The sequence below is a fragment of the Mauremys reevesii genome, unplaced genomic scaffold, assembly GCF_016161935.1.
Source record: "Mauremys reevesii isolate NIE-2019 unplaced genomic scaffold, ASM1616193v1 Contig1, whole genome shotgun sequence".
Taxonomy (NCBI): Eukaryota; Metazoa; Chordata; order Testudines; family Geoemydidae; genus Mauremys; species Mauremys reevesii.
Genome location: NW_024100715.1, coordinates 191,173 through 206,715, shown reverse-complemented (window position 1 = coordinate 206,715; position 15,543 = coordinate 191,173). Strand labels below are relative to the sequence as shown.

Here is a 15,543-nt window from a genome sequence, read left to right as displayed (position 1 = left end):
ATACAACTCTTAGAGACAATATATACGGATCTAGACCATCTTAGCGTTTGAAATATCTGCCTTCCTTCTGGAGAATGAGATGTGTGTGCATTATTGAAGCTGTTATTTAAATATTGAATATACTGTTACACTTAATGTACGTTATAATAAATATTCAATAGAATCACTGTTACATAAGTATCATATATTAAACGGGTCAATATAAAAATCTAATCTTACAATTAATTGTATATTTTACATTTCATATGATCTAGTCATATCGAGCTCAATATTAAATAGATCTGCTGTGTTAATATTTTATGTATCTATTATGTTGAAGATTATCTGAGATATTAAAATATTGAATGTACTGTTTGCTGCATACAATAGTGTAATATATTTCATATACACAAGGAGTTCAAATATGGTTCATATGAAATATCTGCGCATAGATTTCCATCGGACTCACGCTGTGATATTTAAACACTTAGTACAATGGGTTTGCGACCCTGAAGGTTGTTTTCATGCTTTTGGATTCTATGTGCTGTTAAATTAAAGCCTCCCGTAAGCTCGGCAGCTCTACGCACTCGGCCCGGGATGTGCACTAGCTGAAATCCGAACCCGGCCGCACGCGCCACGTTTGAACGCTGGATCCTCGGCGATGGGCTGGATTTTCTGTCGCGTTGTCAGGCTCCCCCAGGCTACGTCACACCCAATATTCCATCACTTCATCCCATCTACAACTGGAAACCAAACAACAGAAATGCTGCCCCCCCCCGGGCAGCTGCCCCCCTGCCTGGCAGGACTCCTGGGTTCTCTGTGCCCATAGTGGGGCTGGCTGGCTCCGTCCCCATTGGGCCCCGGGCTGGGATTGTGCTGGAGGGGAGATTCCCCGGCTGGGGGGGCAGCGCGGAGCTGAAGGGGGACCGGCTCCTTTATCCCGGGATATGGGCGTCTGCACCGGGGGATTATCCCGGGATAAGGACCCCTGGGCGAGGTACAGCTGGGGCTCGGGTAGGGGTGGAGGGCCGGGGAGAGGGGGTCTCCGTGTCTGTGGGTGTTCTGACCCCCCTGTCCATCTGTCCCCCCACCCAGGTCTGACCTGCGCCCGGGATCCCTGTGCGAACGGGGGCACCTGCCTGGCACACCCCGATGGGAGCTGCTCCTGCCTGTGAGTTGAAGGGAACCTGGGGGAGGGAGACGGTTGGTGGGCTTTGGGGGAAGGGGAAATGGGGGGGCCTTAACTCCCCCCCCACCGGACTCCTGGGTTCTCTCTCCCCAGGTGCCCTCCCAGTTTTGTGGGGGAGTTGTGCCAGTTCCAGGACCCGTGCCGTCCCGGGCGCTGCCAGAATGGGGGCACCTGCTTCCCCCGGCTCTTCCACCCCTCGGAGCCCCCCACCTATACTTGCTCCTGACCCCCAGGGATCACCGGGGATGAGTGCCAGGGGGCCGTGGGCGACCCCTGCTTCCCCTCGCCCTGCCAGACATGCGGCACCTGCCAGCGCCTGCCCAGCGCCCAGTTCCGGTGCCTGTGCATGGAAGGATGGACAGGTAGGTGCCCGGACGCCTGGGTTCTCTCCCCAGCTCTGGGAGGGGAGTGGGGGCTGGTGGGTTAGAGCGGAGAGGGGGAGCCAGGACTCCTGGGTTCTCTCCCCAGCCCTGGGAGGGGCGTGGGGGCTGGTGGTCAGAGCAGGGGGGGGGGAGCCCGGACTCCTGGGTTCTCTCCCGGCTCTGGGAGGGGAGTGGGGGCTGGTGGGTTAGAGCAGGAGGGGGGAAGCCCGGACTCCTGGGTTCTCTCCCAGCTCTGGGAGGGGAGTGGGGGCTGGTGGGTTAGAGCACGGGGGGGGGGGGAGCCCGGACTCCTGGGTTCTCTCCCCGGCTCTGGGAGGGGAGTGGGGGCTGGTGGGTTAGAGCCGGGGGGGAGCCCGGACTCCTGGGTTCTCTCCCGGCTCTGACGCGGGGTCCCGTCCAGGGAAGAACTGCCAGCTGATGGATTTCTGCCCCACCAACCCCTGCGCCAACGGGGGCACCTGCCTGCTCACCTACCCGCACATCGTGTGCCAGTGCCGGCCCGGCTTCGACGGCCACACCTGCCAGCACGACGTCAACGAGGGCTACCGGGACCCCGGGCCCTGCGCCACCGGGGGCACCTGCCTCAACAGCCTGGGCTCCTTCCGCTGCCTCCGGCCCCCAGTGCCAGCACCGCGCCGGGCCCTGCTCCGCCGGGCTGTGTCTGCACGGCGGGACCTGCCGCCCCCTGGCTGGCGGCTACCACGGCTGCCAGTGCCCGCCAGGTGGGGGCTGCGCCGCGGGGGGGGGGCGTGGCACGTGGGCCCCACGGTCAATGTGGCCAACGAGGTGACGTATCGTCCGCTGGTGCCCAATATGGCCGCCAGGCCCTGGCCCGTCCCAGTGTGGCCGCCCCGTCGATCCCTCATGCCCTGGACAGGGCCAGTCCAATATGGCCACCGCGTCGAGGCGCCTTCCCCTAGACAGACCAATCCAATATGGCCGCCGCGTCGCGGCATGTTCCCCATGACGGACCCAATCCAATATGGCCGCCATGTTCTTGGTTCCTCCCCCCAGCGGTTATGGCCAGCGTGGCCGTTATGGGGCGGAGCTAATTAGAACCAGACCCGTTCCTGGGGGTGACTGGGAATGGGGGGGGTCAGCAGGCACCCCTGGAGGCCGGTCTCCAAGATGGCCGACCTCCCCGGCCACTCCACCCTGGGTAACCATGGCTCCCAAGATGGCCGCCCACAATGGAGGAGGGAGACTGAATTCTCTCTCCCCCCCCGGGGGCATCTCTTTCTGTCCCCCCGCAGGGATCACGGGGCAGCTGTGTGAGGTGAACCCCGATGACTGCGTGGGGCACCAGTGCCGGAACGGGGGGGCCTGCCAGGACGGGCTGGGGACGTACTCCTGCCTCTGCCCCCCAGGCTGGACGGGTGAGTAGGGGGCCCCCTACTGGGAACAGGACCCAGGCGTCCTGGCTCTCAGCCCCCCTGCTCTAACCCAACAGCCCCCACTCCCCTCCCCTCCCCTCCCCTCCCAGAGCTGGGAGAGAACCCAGGAGTCCTGGCTCTCAGCTCCCCTGCTCTAACCCACCAGCCCCCACTCCCCGCCCAGAGCTGGGGAGAGAACCCAGGAGTCCTGGCTCCCAGCCCCCCTGCTCTAACCCACCAGCCCCCACTCCCCTCCCAGAGCCGGGAGAGAACCCAGGAGTCCTGGCTCCCAGCCCCTGCTCTAACCCACCAGCCCCCAATCCCCTCACACAGCCCGGAGAGAAACCAGGAGTCCTGGCTCCCAGCCCCCCGGCTCTAACCCACCAGCCCCCATGCCCCTCCCAGAGCCGGGAGAGAACCCAGGAGTCCTGGCTCCCAGCCCCCCTGCTCTAACCCACCAGCCCCCACTCCCCTCCCCTCCCAGAGTAGGGGAGAGAACCCAGGCGTCCTGGCTCTCAGCCCCCCTGCTCTAACCACCCGCCCCACTCCTCCCAGAGCTGGGAGAGAACCCAGGCGTCCTGTCGCTCAGCCCCCCTGCTCTAACCCACCAGCCCCCACTCCCCTCCCAGAGCCGGGAGAGAACCCAGGAGTCCTGGCTCCCAGCCCCCCTGCTCTAACCCACCAGCCCCCACTCCCCCGGTGGGGCTGGGCGGGAACCCCGGCATCCTGACGTGCTCCCCGCAGGCTGGGACTGCTCGGGGGACGAGGACGAGTGCCTGGCACCGGCCCCCCCCCCCTTACCACCACGGCGGCACCTGCCACAACCTGCCCGGGGGCTTCCGCTGCGTCGGCGTCAACGGCTGGTCGGGCGCCAGCTGCACCCACAACGTGGACGACTGCGTCTCGGCCACCTGCTTCCCCGGCGCCACCTGCCTGGACCGCGTGGGCACCTTGCTGTGCCAGTGCCCCCCGGGGCGCACAGGTGGGGCCCGGCCTGCGGGGCGGGGAGCGGGGCAGGGGCCTGGCCCTTTGGGGGGCGCTGGCTCCCCCCGGCCCCAGGGCAGGGACTGGCTGGCTCAGGGGGGCGGGGAATGGGGCAGGGGCCTGTCCCCTCTGGGGGGCGCTGGCTCCCACCCGGCCCCAGGGCGGGGACTGGCTGGCTCCGGGGGGCAGGGAATGGGGCAGGGGCCTGTCCCCTCTATGGGGCGCTGGCTCCCCCCGGCCCCAGGGCAGGGACTGGCTGGCTCGGGGGGGCAGGGAATGGGGCAGGGGCCTGTCCCCTCTATGGGGCGCTGGCTCCCACCCGGCCCCAGGGCGGGGACTGGCTGGCTCAGGGGGGCGGGGAGTGGGGCAGGGGCCTGTCCCCTCTATGGGGCGCTGGCTCCCACCCGGCCCCAGGGCGGGGACTGGCTGGCTCAGGGGGGCGGGGAGTGGGGCAGGGGCCTGTCCCCTCTGGGGGGCGCTGGCCCCGATCTGGGTGCAGCTGGCTCTGGGTGGGGGTGTCTCTCACCCTGTCCGAAAACAGGAAGCCCCACCAAGGCAGGTGGGGAAAAGAGGAAGTCCCGCCCTATAGGGATTGGGTGAGAGGGGGAAGTCCCACCCACAGGAAGCGGGAAAACAGGAAGCCCCACCCCAGGGCAGACAGGGAAAGGGTGAAGTCCCACCCCCGCACTGATGCTTGTCTCTCCGCCCCACGGCAGATGGGGTGACGCCGCTGATGGCAGCGGTGTGTGCGGGGGGCGCCGTGGGGGAGCTGCTGGCCCAGGGGGCACGGCTGGACGCCCAGATGGACGCGACGGGGGAGACGGCCCTGCACCTGGCCGCCCGCTTTGCCCGGGCCAGCGCCGTCCGCAGCCTCCTGGACGCCGGTGCCGACCCCAACGCACGGGACCGGGCGGGGCGCAGCCCCCTGCACAGTGCCATCGGGGCCGACGCCCTGGGGGCCTGCCAGGTGTGGGGGGAGGGCGGGGAGGGGGCGGGGAGGTGGGGGACAGGAATGGGGGAGCAGTCCCCCAAGTCCCTGTCTAGCCCTGCAGTCACTCTGCCCCACCCCCCGCATTGGGCTGTTCACTCTGAACCCTACTGATGGCTGGTGGAAACCACACCCCGACCGCAGCAGCATCCAGCCACCACCCCCGAACCTTCCCCTCCCAGATGGCCCCCCCCAGTCCCAAACCTGCAGCCCCCCACTCCGGTACACCCCCCATTCCCGGGGCAGAAATCAAGGGTGAAATTCCAGGCAGGGGGCAGATCCCAGGGGGCCCTGGCTGGGGAATGGGGGGCAATCCAAGATGGCTGCCCCACAGAGCCATGCCCCACACCACATGGGGCAAGGGGGCGGGGAATGGAGCTGGAGGCCCCGCCCCTAATGTCCCATGCCCCATCCCCCTCCCAGCTCCTGATTCGCTGCCGGCAGACGGACCTGGACGCCCGCATGAGCGACGGCGCCACCCCCCTGATCCTGGCCGCGCGCCTGGCGGTGGAGAGCGGGACGGAGGAGCTGCTGCGGGGCGGGGTGGCCGTCAACGCCGCCGACAAGTGGGGTCAGCAGGGGGCGCCAGGGAGCTGGGCGAGGGGACGGGCCAGCAGGTGGCGCTAGGGGGGCTGGGCGAGGGGATGGGCCAGCAGGGGCGCTAGGGGATGGGGGGCCAGCAGGGGGCGCTGGGCTGCGGGCGGAGGGTGCCGGGGCTGCAGACACGGGCGGGGATATGGGCTGGCCAGGGGCACTGGGGCTGGGCTGGGGAGGGGACAGGCCAGCAGGGGCGCTGGGGCTGGGCTGCGGGAAGGTGCCGGGGGCTCGGCTGTCTCACCCTCCCCCCCTCGCCCGGCAGGGAAGACGGCCCTGCACTGGGCTGCGGCTGTGAATAACGCCCAGGCCGCCCTCGCCCTGCTCCGGAGCGGCGCCAGCAAAGATGCCCAGGACAACCGGGTAAGGGGCCGGGACGGGGGCGGTCGGGGTGGGGGGTCCTCCATTAGCACAGCCAGGGGAGAACCCAGGAGTCCTGGCTCCCAACGCCTCCTGCTCTAACCCACGAGCCCCCCCTCCCCTCCCCTCCCAGAGCCGGGAGAGAACCCAGGAGTCCTGGCTCCAAGCCCCCCTGCTCTAACCCACCAGCCCCACTCCTCCCAGAGCCGGGAGAGAACCCAGGCGTCCGGGTGCCCCCCAGCGTCCTCACCCCCCCCCGCCCGCAGGCGCAGACCCCGCTGTTCCTGGCGGCCGGGAGGGCAGCGCGGACGTGGCGCGGCTCCTGCTCCGGCACCGGGCGAGCCGGCAGCTCCCGGACGAGCTGGGTCACCTGCCCCGCGACGCCGCCCTCGCCCGCGCCCACCACGACCTGCTCCGCATGCTGGACGACCCCCGCCTGGGCCCCCCGCCCCGCCGCCCCCCCAGGCTCCGCCCCCACCCGGAGCAGCCGGAGCCGCCTGCCCCCTGCCTCGCGCACTGGCCCTGGGCTCCCGGCCAATCGGACGGTGCCCCGGTGCAGTGACTCCGCCCCCAGGGCACTGCCGGGGAGGGGGCTCGGATTGGACGGCGGAGGGGTGTGGCCGTGCCGGCCTGTGACATCACCAGCCGGGCAGGTAAGTGCAGGAGGATGATGTCAGAGACAGGAAGTGATGTCACATGGAAGACGGTGATGTCATAACGTGCAACCTGATGGACAGGAAACGATGTCACCCGGGACACTGGCAGCCTCAGGGGCTCTGACATCATTGACAGGGCGTGAGAGCGCCCAATGGGACAGCATGATAGGCAGGAAGTGATGTCACACACCCAGGAGCTGATGATGTCACACACGGGGCCTTGCGATGATGTCACAGAGCAGGAAGAGGCGGGGCTTTGCAACCCCCCCATCACCGAGGGACAAGTGGGGAGGTAACCCCCCCAGCACCAACCCCTCTCCCTCCCCTGCCCCCTCCCCAGATATTTATACCCCCCTTTCCCCCCTCCCCACGCAGCTGGAGAATAAAGGGAGTTGATGCCTCTGTCTCTGGCTGGGAGAAAATGTCTGGGGGTGCAGAGGGGGAAACTGAGGCACAGGGAGACGCTGCCCAGTCCAGACCCCGCAGTGAACCCAGGAGTCCTGGCTCCCGCCCCCCAAGCAGAGGCCGTCACCCCACTTTGCCCCAGCCGGTTTTTTACTTTTTCACAACTTTCAGGAATTAGCTTCGAAAACTCGGAGTCTCTGGGCCCATCCCCCGCCCGGGGCGGCTCTGGGGGGGCGCAGGAGCCCCCGTCTTTGGTCTTTGCCCTGCTCCGGCCCCACCGGGGGCAGCAGGAGTCGTGTCTGGTCTCGGGGGGGGGGTTCCCCCTTCCTGCAGCGGGTTCGGCCTGGGCTCAGGCCCTGGTCGTTGCTGTGGTTGGGGGGGACGTGGCTGGGGTCCCCCGTCCGTGCACCGAGCCCCCGGGCTCAGCTGAGCTCTCCAGGCCCCCCCAGAGCCTGCAGCGAGTCGGGGCCAGTCTCAGCCAGTGGCGTCAGCTGGGGGTTCCCAGGGGGGGTCCCCATTTCCGTCGTGAGCTGTGTCATTCCCAGGCCCCAGGTGTAGCAGGGGGGCGGGGGACCCCCATTTCTGCAGCGAGTTGTGTCCGTTCTCAGCCGTCAGCGGGGGCTGGGGAGGGAACGAGCCCCCCTCACTTTCAGCTGCTGTCTGCCCCATTCCTGCAGCGAGCTGGGCCTGCTCTCGGCCCCCCTTCCCCTGCCCATCGGGGGGGTCTCAGCAGGGGTGGGGCAGCAGGGCGGGGGGGAGCTCCGAGCGCTGCTCCTCCATGCGTCCCCCCTGCACCCGCAGCAGCAGGTCGAAGAGCTCCTGGGCCCCCAGCGGGATGGGGGGGTCGCTGCGCTGCTCCTCCAGCCGCTGGCTCTGGGAGGGGGGACGGGGGTTAGTGTCTGCGGGGGAGGGGGGCTCAGGGGGGTGTCAGGGGTCACGGGTGGGGGTGCAGGGGCTGGCAGGGCTGGGGGGAGCGACGTGGGGTCTGCGGGGGGGATCTCAGACCCTGACTCCTGGGCGGGATCCTCGGGGGGGGGAGGCCGGGGGAGCTGCTGGATTTTAAACCCTCCTTGGTGAGGTGCAGGAACAAGGCGTCCCGCTGTGCGGCCAGAACAGCGACTGCGGCAGCGCCCAGCCGGGCTGAGCCCTGGGATCCCGGCTGGTCCCAAATACAGAGAAGCAGCTTCCCCGACGGGCAGACTGGGCAGCGAGCAGGGAGGAGGGTCACAGCGTCGCCCAGCCAGGGCGGAGTGAAATCCGGAGGCCAAAGCCCACTCGGAGCTGCAGCGACGAGAGCTGGTCACAGTAACAGGAAGGGTTTCTCCAGGTGTGTCGGCAACAAGAAGGGAGTCGAGGGAAGTGGGGGCCCCTCACTGAATGGGGGAGGCAGCCTGGTGATGGAGGATGTGGAGAAAGCTGATGGACTCAGTGCGTTTTTTGCCTCTGTCTTCGCGAACGAGGGCAGCTCCCAGACTGCGGCACTGGGCAGCCCGGCATGGGGAGGAGGTGACCAGCCCTCTGTGGGGAAAGAAGGGGTTCGGGGCTATTGAGAAAAGCTGGACGAGCACAAGTCCGTGGGGCCGGATGCGCTGCAGCCGAGGGTGCTGAGGGAGTTGGCCGATGAGATTGCAGAGCCATTGGCCATTATCTCTGTAAACTCCTGGCGATCGGGGGAGGTCCCGGACGACTGGAAAAAGGCTAATGTAGTGCCCAGCTTTTAAAAGGGAAGGAGGAGGATCTGGGGAACTACAGGCCAGTCAGTCTCACCTCAGTCCCTGGAAAAATCCTGGAGCAGGTCCTCAAGGAATCAATTCTGAACCACTTAAAGGAGGGGAAAGTGATCAGGAACAGTCAGCATGGATTCACCAAGGGCAAGTCATGCCTGACTAGCCTAATTGCCTTCTATGATGAGATAACCGGCTCTGTGGATGAGGGGAAAGCAGTGGATGTGCTATTTCTGGACTTTAGCAAAGCCTTTGATACAGTCTCCCACAGTATCTTGCCGGCAAGTTAAAGAAGTCTGGGCTGGATGAATGGACGGTAAGGTGGATAGAAAACTGGCTAGATGGTCGGGCTCAACGGGTAGTGATCAATGGTTCCATGTCTAGTTGGCAGCCGGTATCAAGTCGAGAGCCCCAAGGGTCGGTGCTGGGGCCGGTTTTGTTCAATATCTTCATTAACGATCTGGAGGACGGCGTGGGCTGCACCCTCAGCAAGTTTGCAGATGACACTAAACTGGGAGGAGTGGTAGATACGCTGGAGGGTAGGGATAGGATACAGAGGGACCTAGACAAATTAGAGGATTGGGCCAAAAGAAACCTGATGAGGTTCAACAAGGACAAGTGCAGAGTCCTGCCTTTAGGACGGCAGAATCCCATGCACTGCTACAGACTAGGGACCGAATGGCTGGGCAGCAGTTCTGCAGAAAAGGACCTGGGGGTTACGGTGGACGAGAAGCTGGATAGGAGTCAGCAGTGGCCCTTGTTGCCAAGAAGGCTAATGGCATTTGGGGCTGTATAAGTAGGGGCATTTCCAGCAGATTGTGACGAAGTGGGACTGGTCTTACTGGGGGCTGGGGACAGATCCTAAGTTTCTAGGAGCAAAAGGCCAGTGCAACCAAATGCCTGATGTTCTGTCTCCTAGCAACTGAGGGCCCGACCCCTCCCTGCAGAGGTGCTGGCTAAAGGTGTTGGAGACAAAGGGGTCAAGTGACCTCCTGGCCCGGGAAAGAAGCTGAGCAGAGAGGAGGGGCCGGAGGGGGTTCGGAGACTGGAGCTGGCTGGAGAAGGGAGGGGAAGCAGGGAGAGAGGGCTCTGATCCCCGAGGGGGGCTGTGAGGCCCCAAAATGGACCTAACTGAGGGGATCCAGTTATCTGTGCCTGCAAGACCTGTGCTGGACTGTGTTCCTGTCGGCTAAATAAACCTTCTGCTTTACTGGCTGGCTGAGAGTCCTGGTGAATCGGCAGGGAGCCCGGGGGTGCAGGGCCTGACTCCCCCACACTCCATGACAACTGGTGGCAGAGGTGGGATTCGAACCCACGCCCCCGAAGAGACTGGAGGATCGTAAGGAACAGAGGGAACATGAAGCAAGACAGAGGGAACATGAGGCGCGACAGAGGGAGCAGGAACGGGCGGAGAAAGAGCGACAGCGTCAACATGAGCTGGCCCTGGCGAGGCTGGGGGGCAGCAGGCCCCTGGCGGCGGTGAGTGAAGGGGGGGCCAGGACTGAGCGGAGCTTGGATAAGTCCATCCTGGCCCCACACAAGGAGGGGGAGGACATGGGTGACTTCCTAGATGCCTTTGAGACGGCCTGCGAGCTGCACCAGGTGGATCCTGCGGACAGGCTCCGGGTTCTCACCCCCTTACTGGACCCCAAAGCCGTGGCATTGTACGGCCAGCTGGGGGAGGAGGAGAAAGGGAACTACGACCCATCCAAGCAGGCCCTGCGGCGCGAGTTTGGGCTGACCCCTGAGATGTACCGGGAGAGGTTCCGGAGTCAGGATAAAACCCCTGAGGTCTCCTATCTGCAACTGGCTGTCCGCATGGAGGGGTACGCCAGCAAGTGGGCAGCTGGGCCCAGACGAAGGGGGACCTGGTTAAACTGCTGGTGCTGGAGCAGCTGTATGAGCGGTGCCCATCCGACCTGAGGCTGTGGTTGAGGGACCAAAAGCCGGAGAACCCGCGACATGCAGGGCGGCTGGCCGATGACTATGTGAAGAGCCGGTTGGGGGGTGGCAGGGAGGAGCCCCAAAGGAACAGGCCTGTCGCGACGCACAGAGAGAGTCATCCTGGGACCTCCCAAAAGGGGAATCGGGAGAACCCCCTCCCAAGGGGAACGGCCAGCGCCAGGGACAACCGACCGGTTCGAGGGGACCAACGGGACATGGGCTGCTATCACTGTGGCCAGAGGGGCCACCTGCGGTCCCAGTGCCCCAAACTCCAGACCCCCACCACCGGTTAGACCCCCAGAGACCCAGCCGGATGAGGGGGCAGGGCTCAGGGGCGAAGGGGGCGGAGACCGGGGAGGGAGGGGAGGGAGGGGTCGGCTCCCAGTCCGGCTGATGGGGGTTGCCCTGAGTGGGGGTGGGGTTTACAGGGGGGCGGGGCTGCCTCCCTCGAGAGCCCCCTGTTGGAGGGAGGTAGACGGGAAGGAGGAGGTCTGGGGGCACTGGGGGGGCTGGGGCGAGGGTGGCGGCCGCAGGTGGTGGGCTCAGGGGGGATGGTGCGGAACACCTGCCCACACCCCCTGCCCCTGAGGTGGGTGTGGATTGCCTGTGCCCGTGGTGGGTGAGTGTGGAAGTGGGGGGACAAGGAGGGGAAGGAGGGGGTGGGGTGCACCCCACATTTGCACACGGAGGTGTTAATGGGGACGACTGAGGACTGCAGTAACACCTGGGGGTGCCCTGGCCATGAACCGTAGTCAGAGTCGGCAGGGCTCTGCACCCTGACCCCGGGGAAAGTACTTTGGCCGAGACACCGGACCTGGACCCGGTAGGGAGGGAACGCCCAGGGACAGGGCTCAGAGAGGCTGTGGCCCCAGACCCAGCCGGTGAGAGAGGACAGATCCCCGCCCCTGCCCCAGCGGCTGAGTACCAGGCCGCGGTGCGGGAAGACCCCTCCTTGCGGAGGATAAGGGACCTGGCCAGCCTCGGGGGGGGACAGACCATGGGACGAGGTGGCCGGAAAAGGTTCCTGTGGGAGAAGGGGCTCCTGTACCGAGAATGGGCTCCCCCAGGGAAGATGGAGTCAGGGGGGATCAGGAGGCAGCTGGTGGTACCCCAGGAGTATCGCCGCCAGCTGCTGTGCCGGGCCCATGACATTCCCCCCTCAGGGCACCCGGGAGCCTGGCGTACCCAGCAGCGGCTGCTGCAGAACTATTACTGGCCTGGGGTCTTTGCCCATGTCCGGCAGCACTGCCGCTCCTGTGCCCCCTGCCAGAGGGGGAGGAAGGCCCGGGACAGGGGGGAGATGGCTGTAAGGCCCTCGCCCCGCCCCGAGGAGCCTGTCCAGAGGGGGGCCAGGGTCAGAAGGGGGGCTCTGAACCGAGAGAGCCCGAATCCCAGCCCCCCAGACTGGAACGTGGGGAGAAGGCCCCAGCCCCGCGTTTCCCCCAGGGGTACTGGGGTGGGGAAAGGGCGCGGGCGGCATAAGGCTTCCCCCCTGCAGCCTGCGAGCGCCCTCGAGTCCCCCCGACCTACAGAACGGGGGGGACCCTGGGGCCTCGGTGGCAATGTAGGTGGGTTCGAACTTCCCCAGGTCACTGGCTGGAGTGACCCCGCTCAGTTCGGTCTCGAAGGGGGGGGTGACGAAGTGGGACTGGTCGCACTGGGAATGCTGGGGGCAGATCCTAAGTATCTAGCAGCCAATGCCTGACACTCTGTCTCCTAGCAACGGATGGCCGGGCCCCTCCCTGCAAAGGTGCATCTCAAGGTGTTGGAGACAAAGGGGTCAGGTGACCTCTGGGCCCGGGAGAGAAGCTGAGCAGAGAGGGGGGCCCGGAGGGGGCTGGGCAGACTGGAGCTGGCTGGGGACAGAGGGGAGCAGGGAGAGAGGGCTCTGATCCCCGGGGGGGGGGCTGGGGGGCCCCAAGATGGAGCTAACCGGGGGGATCTGGTTATCTGGGCCTGCAAGACCCTGTCCTGGCCTGTGTCCTGTCGGCTAAATAAACCTTCTGCTTTCCTGGCTGGCTGAGAGTCCTGGGGAATCGCAGGGAGCCCGGGGGGTGCAGGGCCTGGCGCCCCCACACTCCGTGACACAGATCGAGGGACGGGATCATTCCCCTCTACTCAGCACTGGTGAGGCCTCATCTGGAGACGTGTCCAGTTTTGGGCCCCACACTACAAGAAGGATGTGGATAAACTGGAGAGAGTCCAGCGGAGGGCAACAAAAATGCTTAGGGGGCTGGAGCACATGACTCATGAGGAGAGGCTGAGGGAACTGGGATTGTTTACTCTGCAGAAGAGAAGAATGAGGGGGGATTTGATAGCTGCTTTCAACTACCTGAAGGGGGATCCAAAGAGGATGGAGCTCGGCTGTTCTCAGTGGTGGCAGATGACAGAACAAGGAGCAATGGGCTCAGGTTGCAGTGGGGGAGGTCTCGGCTGGATATTAGGAAACACTATTTCCCTAGGCGGGGGGTGAAGCCCTGGATCGGGTTCCCTAGGGAGGGGGGGAATCTCCTTCCATAGAGGTGTTTAAGGCCCGGCCTGACCCTGGCTGGGCTGATTTAGTTGGGTTTGATCCTGCTTTGAGCAGGGGCTGAGACGAGGTGACCCCCGAGGTCCCTTCCAACCCTGAGATTCTAGGATTCTGTGATCTCGGGGGGCCCGGAGGGAGGGGTTATGGGGTGGGGGTCTCGGGGACTGAGGGGTCAAGCAGGACTCAGGGGTGGGGGTCCCGGGGGGCAGCTCTTACCTGATGGGTGAGGATGGTGCTGTACAGCTCCTCCCCCTGGTCAGGGGGCTCCGGGGGGCCCTTGGCCCCCTCTTTGACCCCCTCTTCGGCCCCGGGGTCCCCCGCGAAGTCGGCCCGTTGGTCGTCCAGCCGCCGGGCCTGGGCCGTGGCCACCAGCTCGAAGAACTGCTCAGCCTGCAGCGAGGTGAGCGAGCAGAACTTCCCTGCGGGCGGGGGGGTGAGACGGGCTGGACGGTGCCCCCCCCCGGATCTACCCCCAGCGGCACCCCCTGCTCCCCCTCCCCCAGCTGCACCCCCTGCTACCCCACTGCACCCCAACCTGCACCCCTGCTACCCTCCCAGCTGGACCCCTGCTACCCCCACTGCACCCCAACCTGCACCCCTGCTACCCCCACTGCACCCCCAACCTGCACCCCTGCTACCCTCCCCAGCTGCACCCCACTTCCCCACTGCACCTCCCAACCTGCACCCCTGCTACCCCTCCCACAGCGGCACCCCCTGCTACCCTCCCCAGCTGGACCCCTGCTACCCCTCCCAGCTGCACCCCAACCTGCACCCCTGCTCCCCTCCCCAGCTGGACCCCTGCTACCCCCACTGCACCCCCAGCTCCACCCCCAACCTGCACCCCTGCTACCCTCCTCAGCTGGACCCCTGCTACCCCCACTGCACCCCCAACCTGCACCCCTGCTACCCTCCCCAGCTGCACCCCTGCTACCCCTCCCCAGCTGGACCCCTGCTACCCACACTGCACCCCAACCTGCACCCCCTCCCCAGCTGCACCCCTGCTCCCCTCCCCAGCTGGACCCCTGCTACCCTCCCCCAGCTGGACCCCTGCTCCCTCCCCAGCTGCACCCCTGCTCCCTCCCCAGCTGGACCCCTGCTACCCCTCCCCAGCTGGACCCCTGCTACCCCCACTGCACCCCCAACCTGCACCCCTGCTACCCCTCCCCAGCTGCACCCCTGCTACCCCACTGCACCCCCAACCTGCACCCCTACTACCCTCCCCAGCTGCACCCCACTTCCCACTGCACCCCCCAACCTGCACCCCTGCTACCCCTCCCCAGCTGCACCCCTGCTACCCTCCCCAGCTGGACCCCTGCTACCCCCACTGCACCCCCAACCTGCACCCTGCTACCCTCCCCAGCTGCACCCCACTTCCCCACTGCACCCCAACCTGCACCCCTGCTACCCTCCCCAGCTGCACCCCACTTCCCCACTGCACCTCCCAGCCCCCCCCCCCCCGCTGCACCCCCTGCCAGACTGCACCCTCCCCCCCATGGCGGGCAGAGGGATGGAGGTGGGGGGGGAAGAGGAAGGAGGCTGGGAATGGGGGCTGAGAGGCGACAGGGGAGGGGTGCAGGGGATGGGGGCCATGGGGCAGACAGAGGGATTGAAGGAGGGGTTGGGTCAGGGGGACAGAGAAGAGGGGTTGGAGGGCCGGGGGAGGGGAGGGGGTCGGGGGAGAGATTCAGGGGCAGGGTTCGGGGGAGGAGTTCGGGGGGGGCACAGGAGAGGGGGCTGGGGGAGGGGCAGAGGGGAAGGTTGGGGGTCGGGGCTGGGGGAGGGGCACAGGAGAGGGGTTGGGGGCGGGGCAGGGGGCGGGGCCGGGTCCCTTACCAGCTGTCCCCAGCAGCCCCTCGGTGGGGTCCCGGGCAGCGAGCGCCAGGGCCGGGCGGGTCGTGGCGGGCGCCCCGCAGGCCGGGCAGGGGCAGCGCTGCTCGTTCAGCCGCCGGCTCTGGGAGCGGAAGAGCAGGTCGAAGAGACGCTCCCGGTCGAAGGGTCCAGGGGTCGGCCTGGGGAGAGCGGGGTCAGGACGCCTGGGTTCCCTGCCTGGCGCGGGAGAGGGGACGCCAGGACGCCTGGGTTCCCTGCCTGGCGTGGGGAGGGGGACGCCAGGACGCCTGGGTTCCCTGCCCGGCGTGGGGAGGGGACACCAGGACGCCTGGGTTCCCTGCCCGGCGCTGGGGAGGGGGGGGGCTCCAGGACGCCTGGGTTCCATTCCTCACCTCTGTCGGTGTGGGGGGGTTGGATCCGTCCGGGGTGGGGGGGTCACTGCTGCTCTGGTCCCGTCCCACCGGGACACCCCCGGGGTCCCTCCCTGCAACGGTCTCGTCTGCGGGCACCAGGGGGTCGGTCTTGAGGGCCGAGCCCCCCAAGGAAGCTGGGCTGGGGGGGCCCAGCTGGGCGTCGTCCCCCGCCGCCCCGTCGCTCTCCAAAC

At 66.4% G+C, this 15,543-nt stretch overlaps 2 protein-coding genes across 2 annotated transcripts; one reads left to right on the top strand and one right to left on the bottom strand.

Moving 5' to 3' along the window:
- Positions 1 to 1,400: 1,400 nt before the first annotated feature.
- On the top strand, positions 1,401 to 6,412 carry LOC120392334 (neurogenic locus notch homolog protein 4-like). The gene is given in 9 exon segments (XM_039517054.1): positions 1,401 to 1,530; positions 1,952 to 2,337; positions 2,832 to 2,927; positions 3,669 to 3,906; positions 4,625 to 4,875; positions 5,320 to 5,467; positions 5,756 to 5,853; positions 6,117 to 6,138; positions 6,141 to 6,412. Coding segments are annotated over 9 exon segments (1,527 nt in total). The 5' UTR covers positions 1,401 to 1,514.
- A 487-nt stretch (positions 6,413 to 6,899) lies between these two features.
- On the bottom strand, positions 6,900 to 15,543 carry GPSM3 (G protein signaling modulator 3; the record flags this gene model as incomplete). Its single annotated transcript, XM_039517242.1, has 4 exons — positions 6,900 to 7,784; positions 13,326 to 13,528; positions 14,943 to 15,118; positions 15,332 to 15,543. Coding segments are annotated over 4 exons (738 nt in total), but the record flags the coding sequence as incomplete, so codon positions are not given.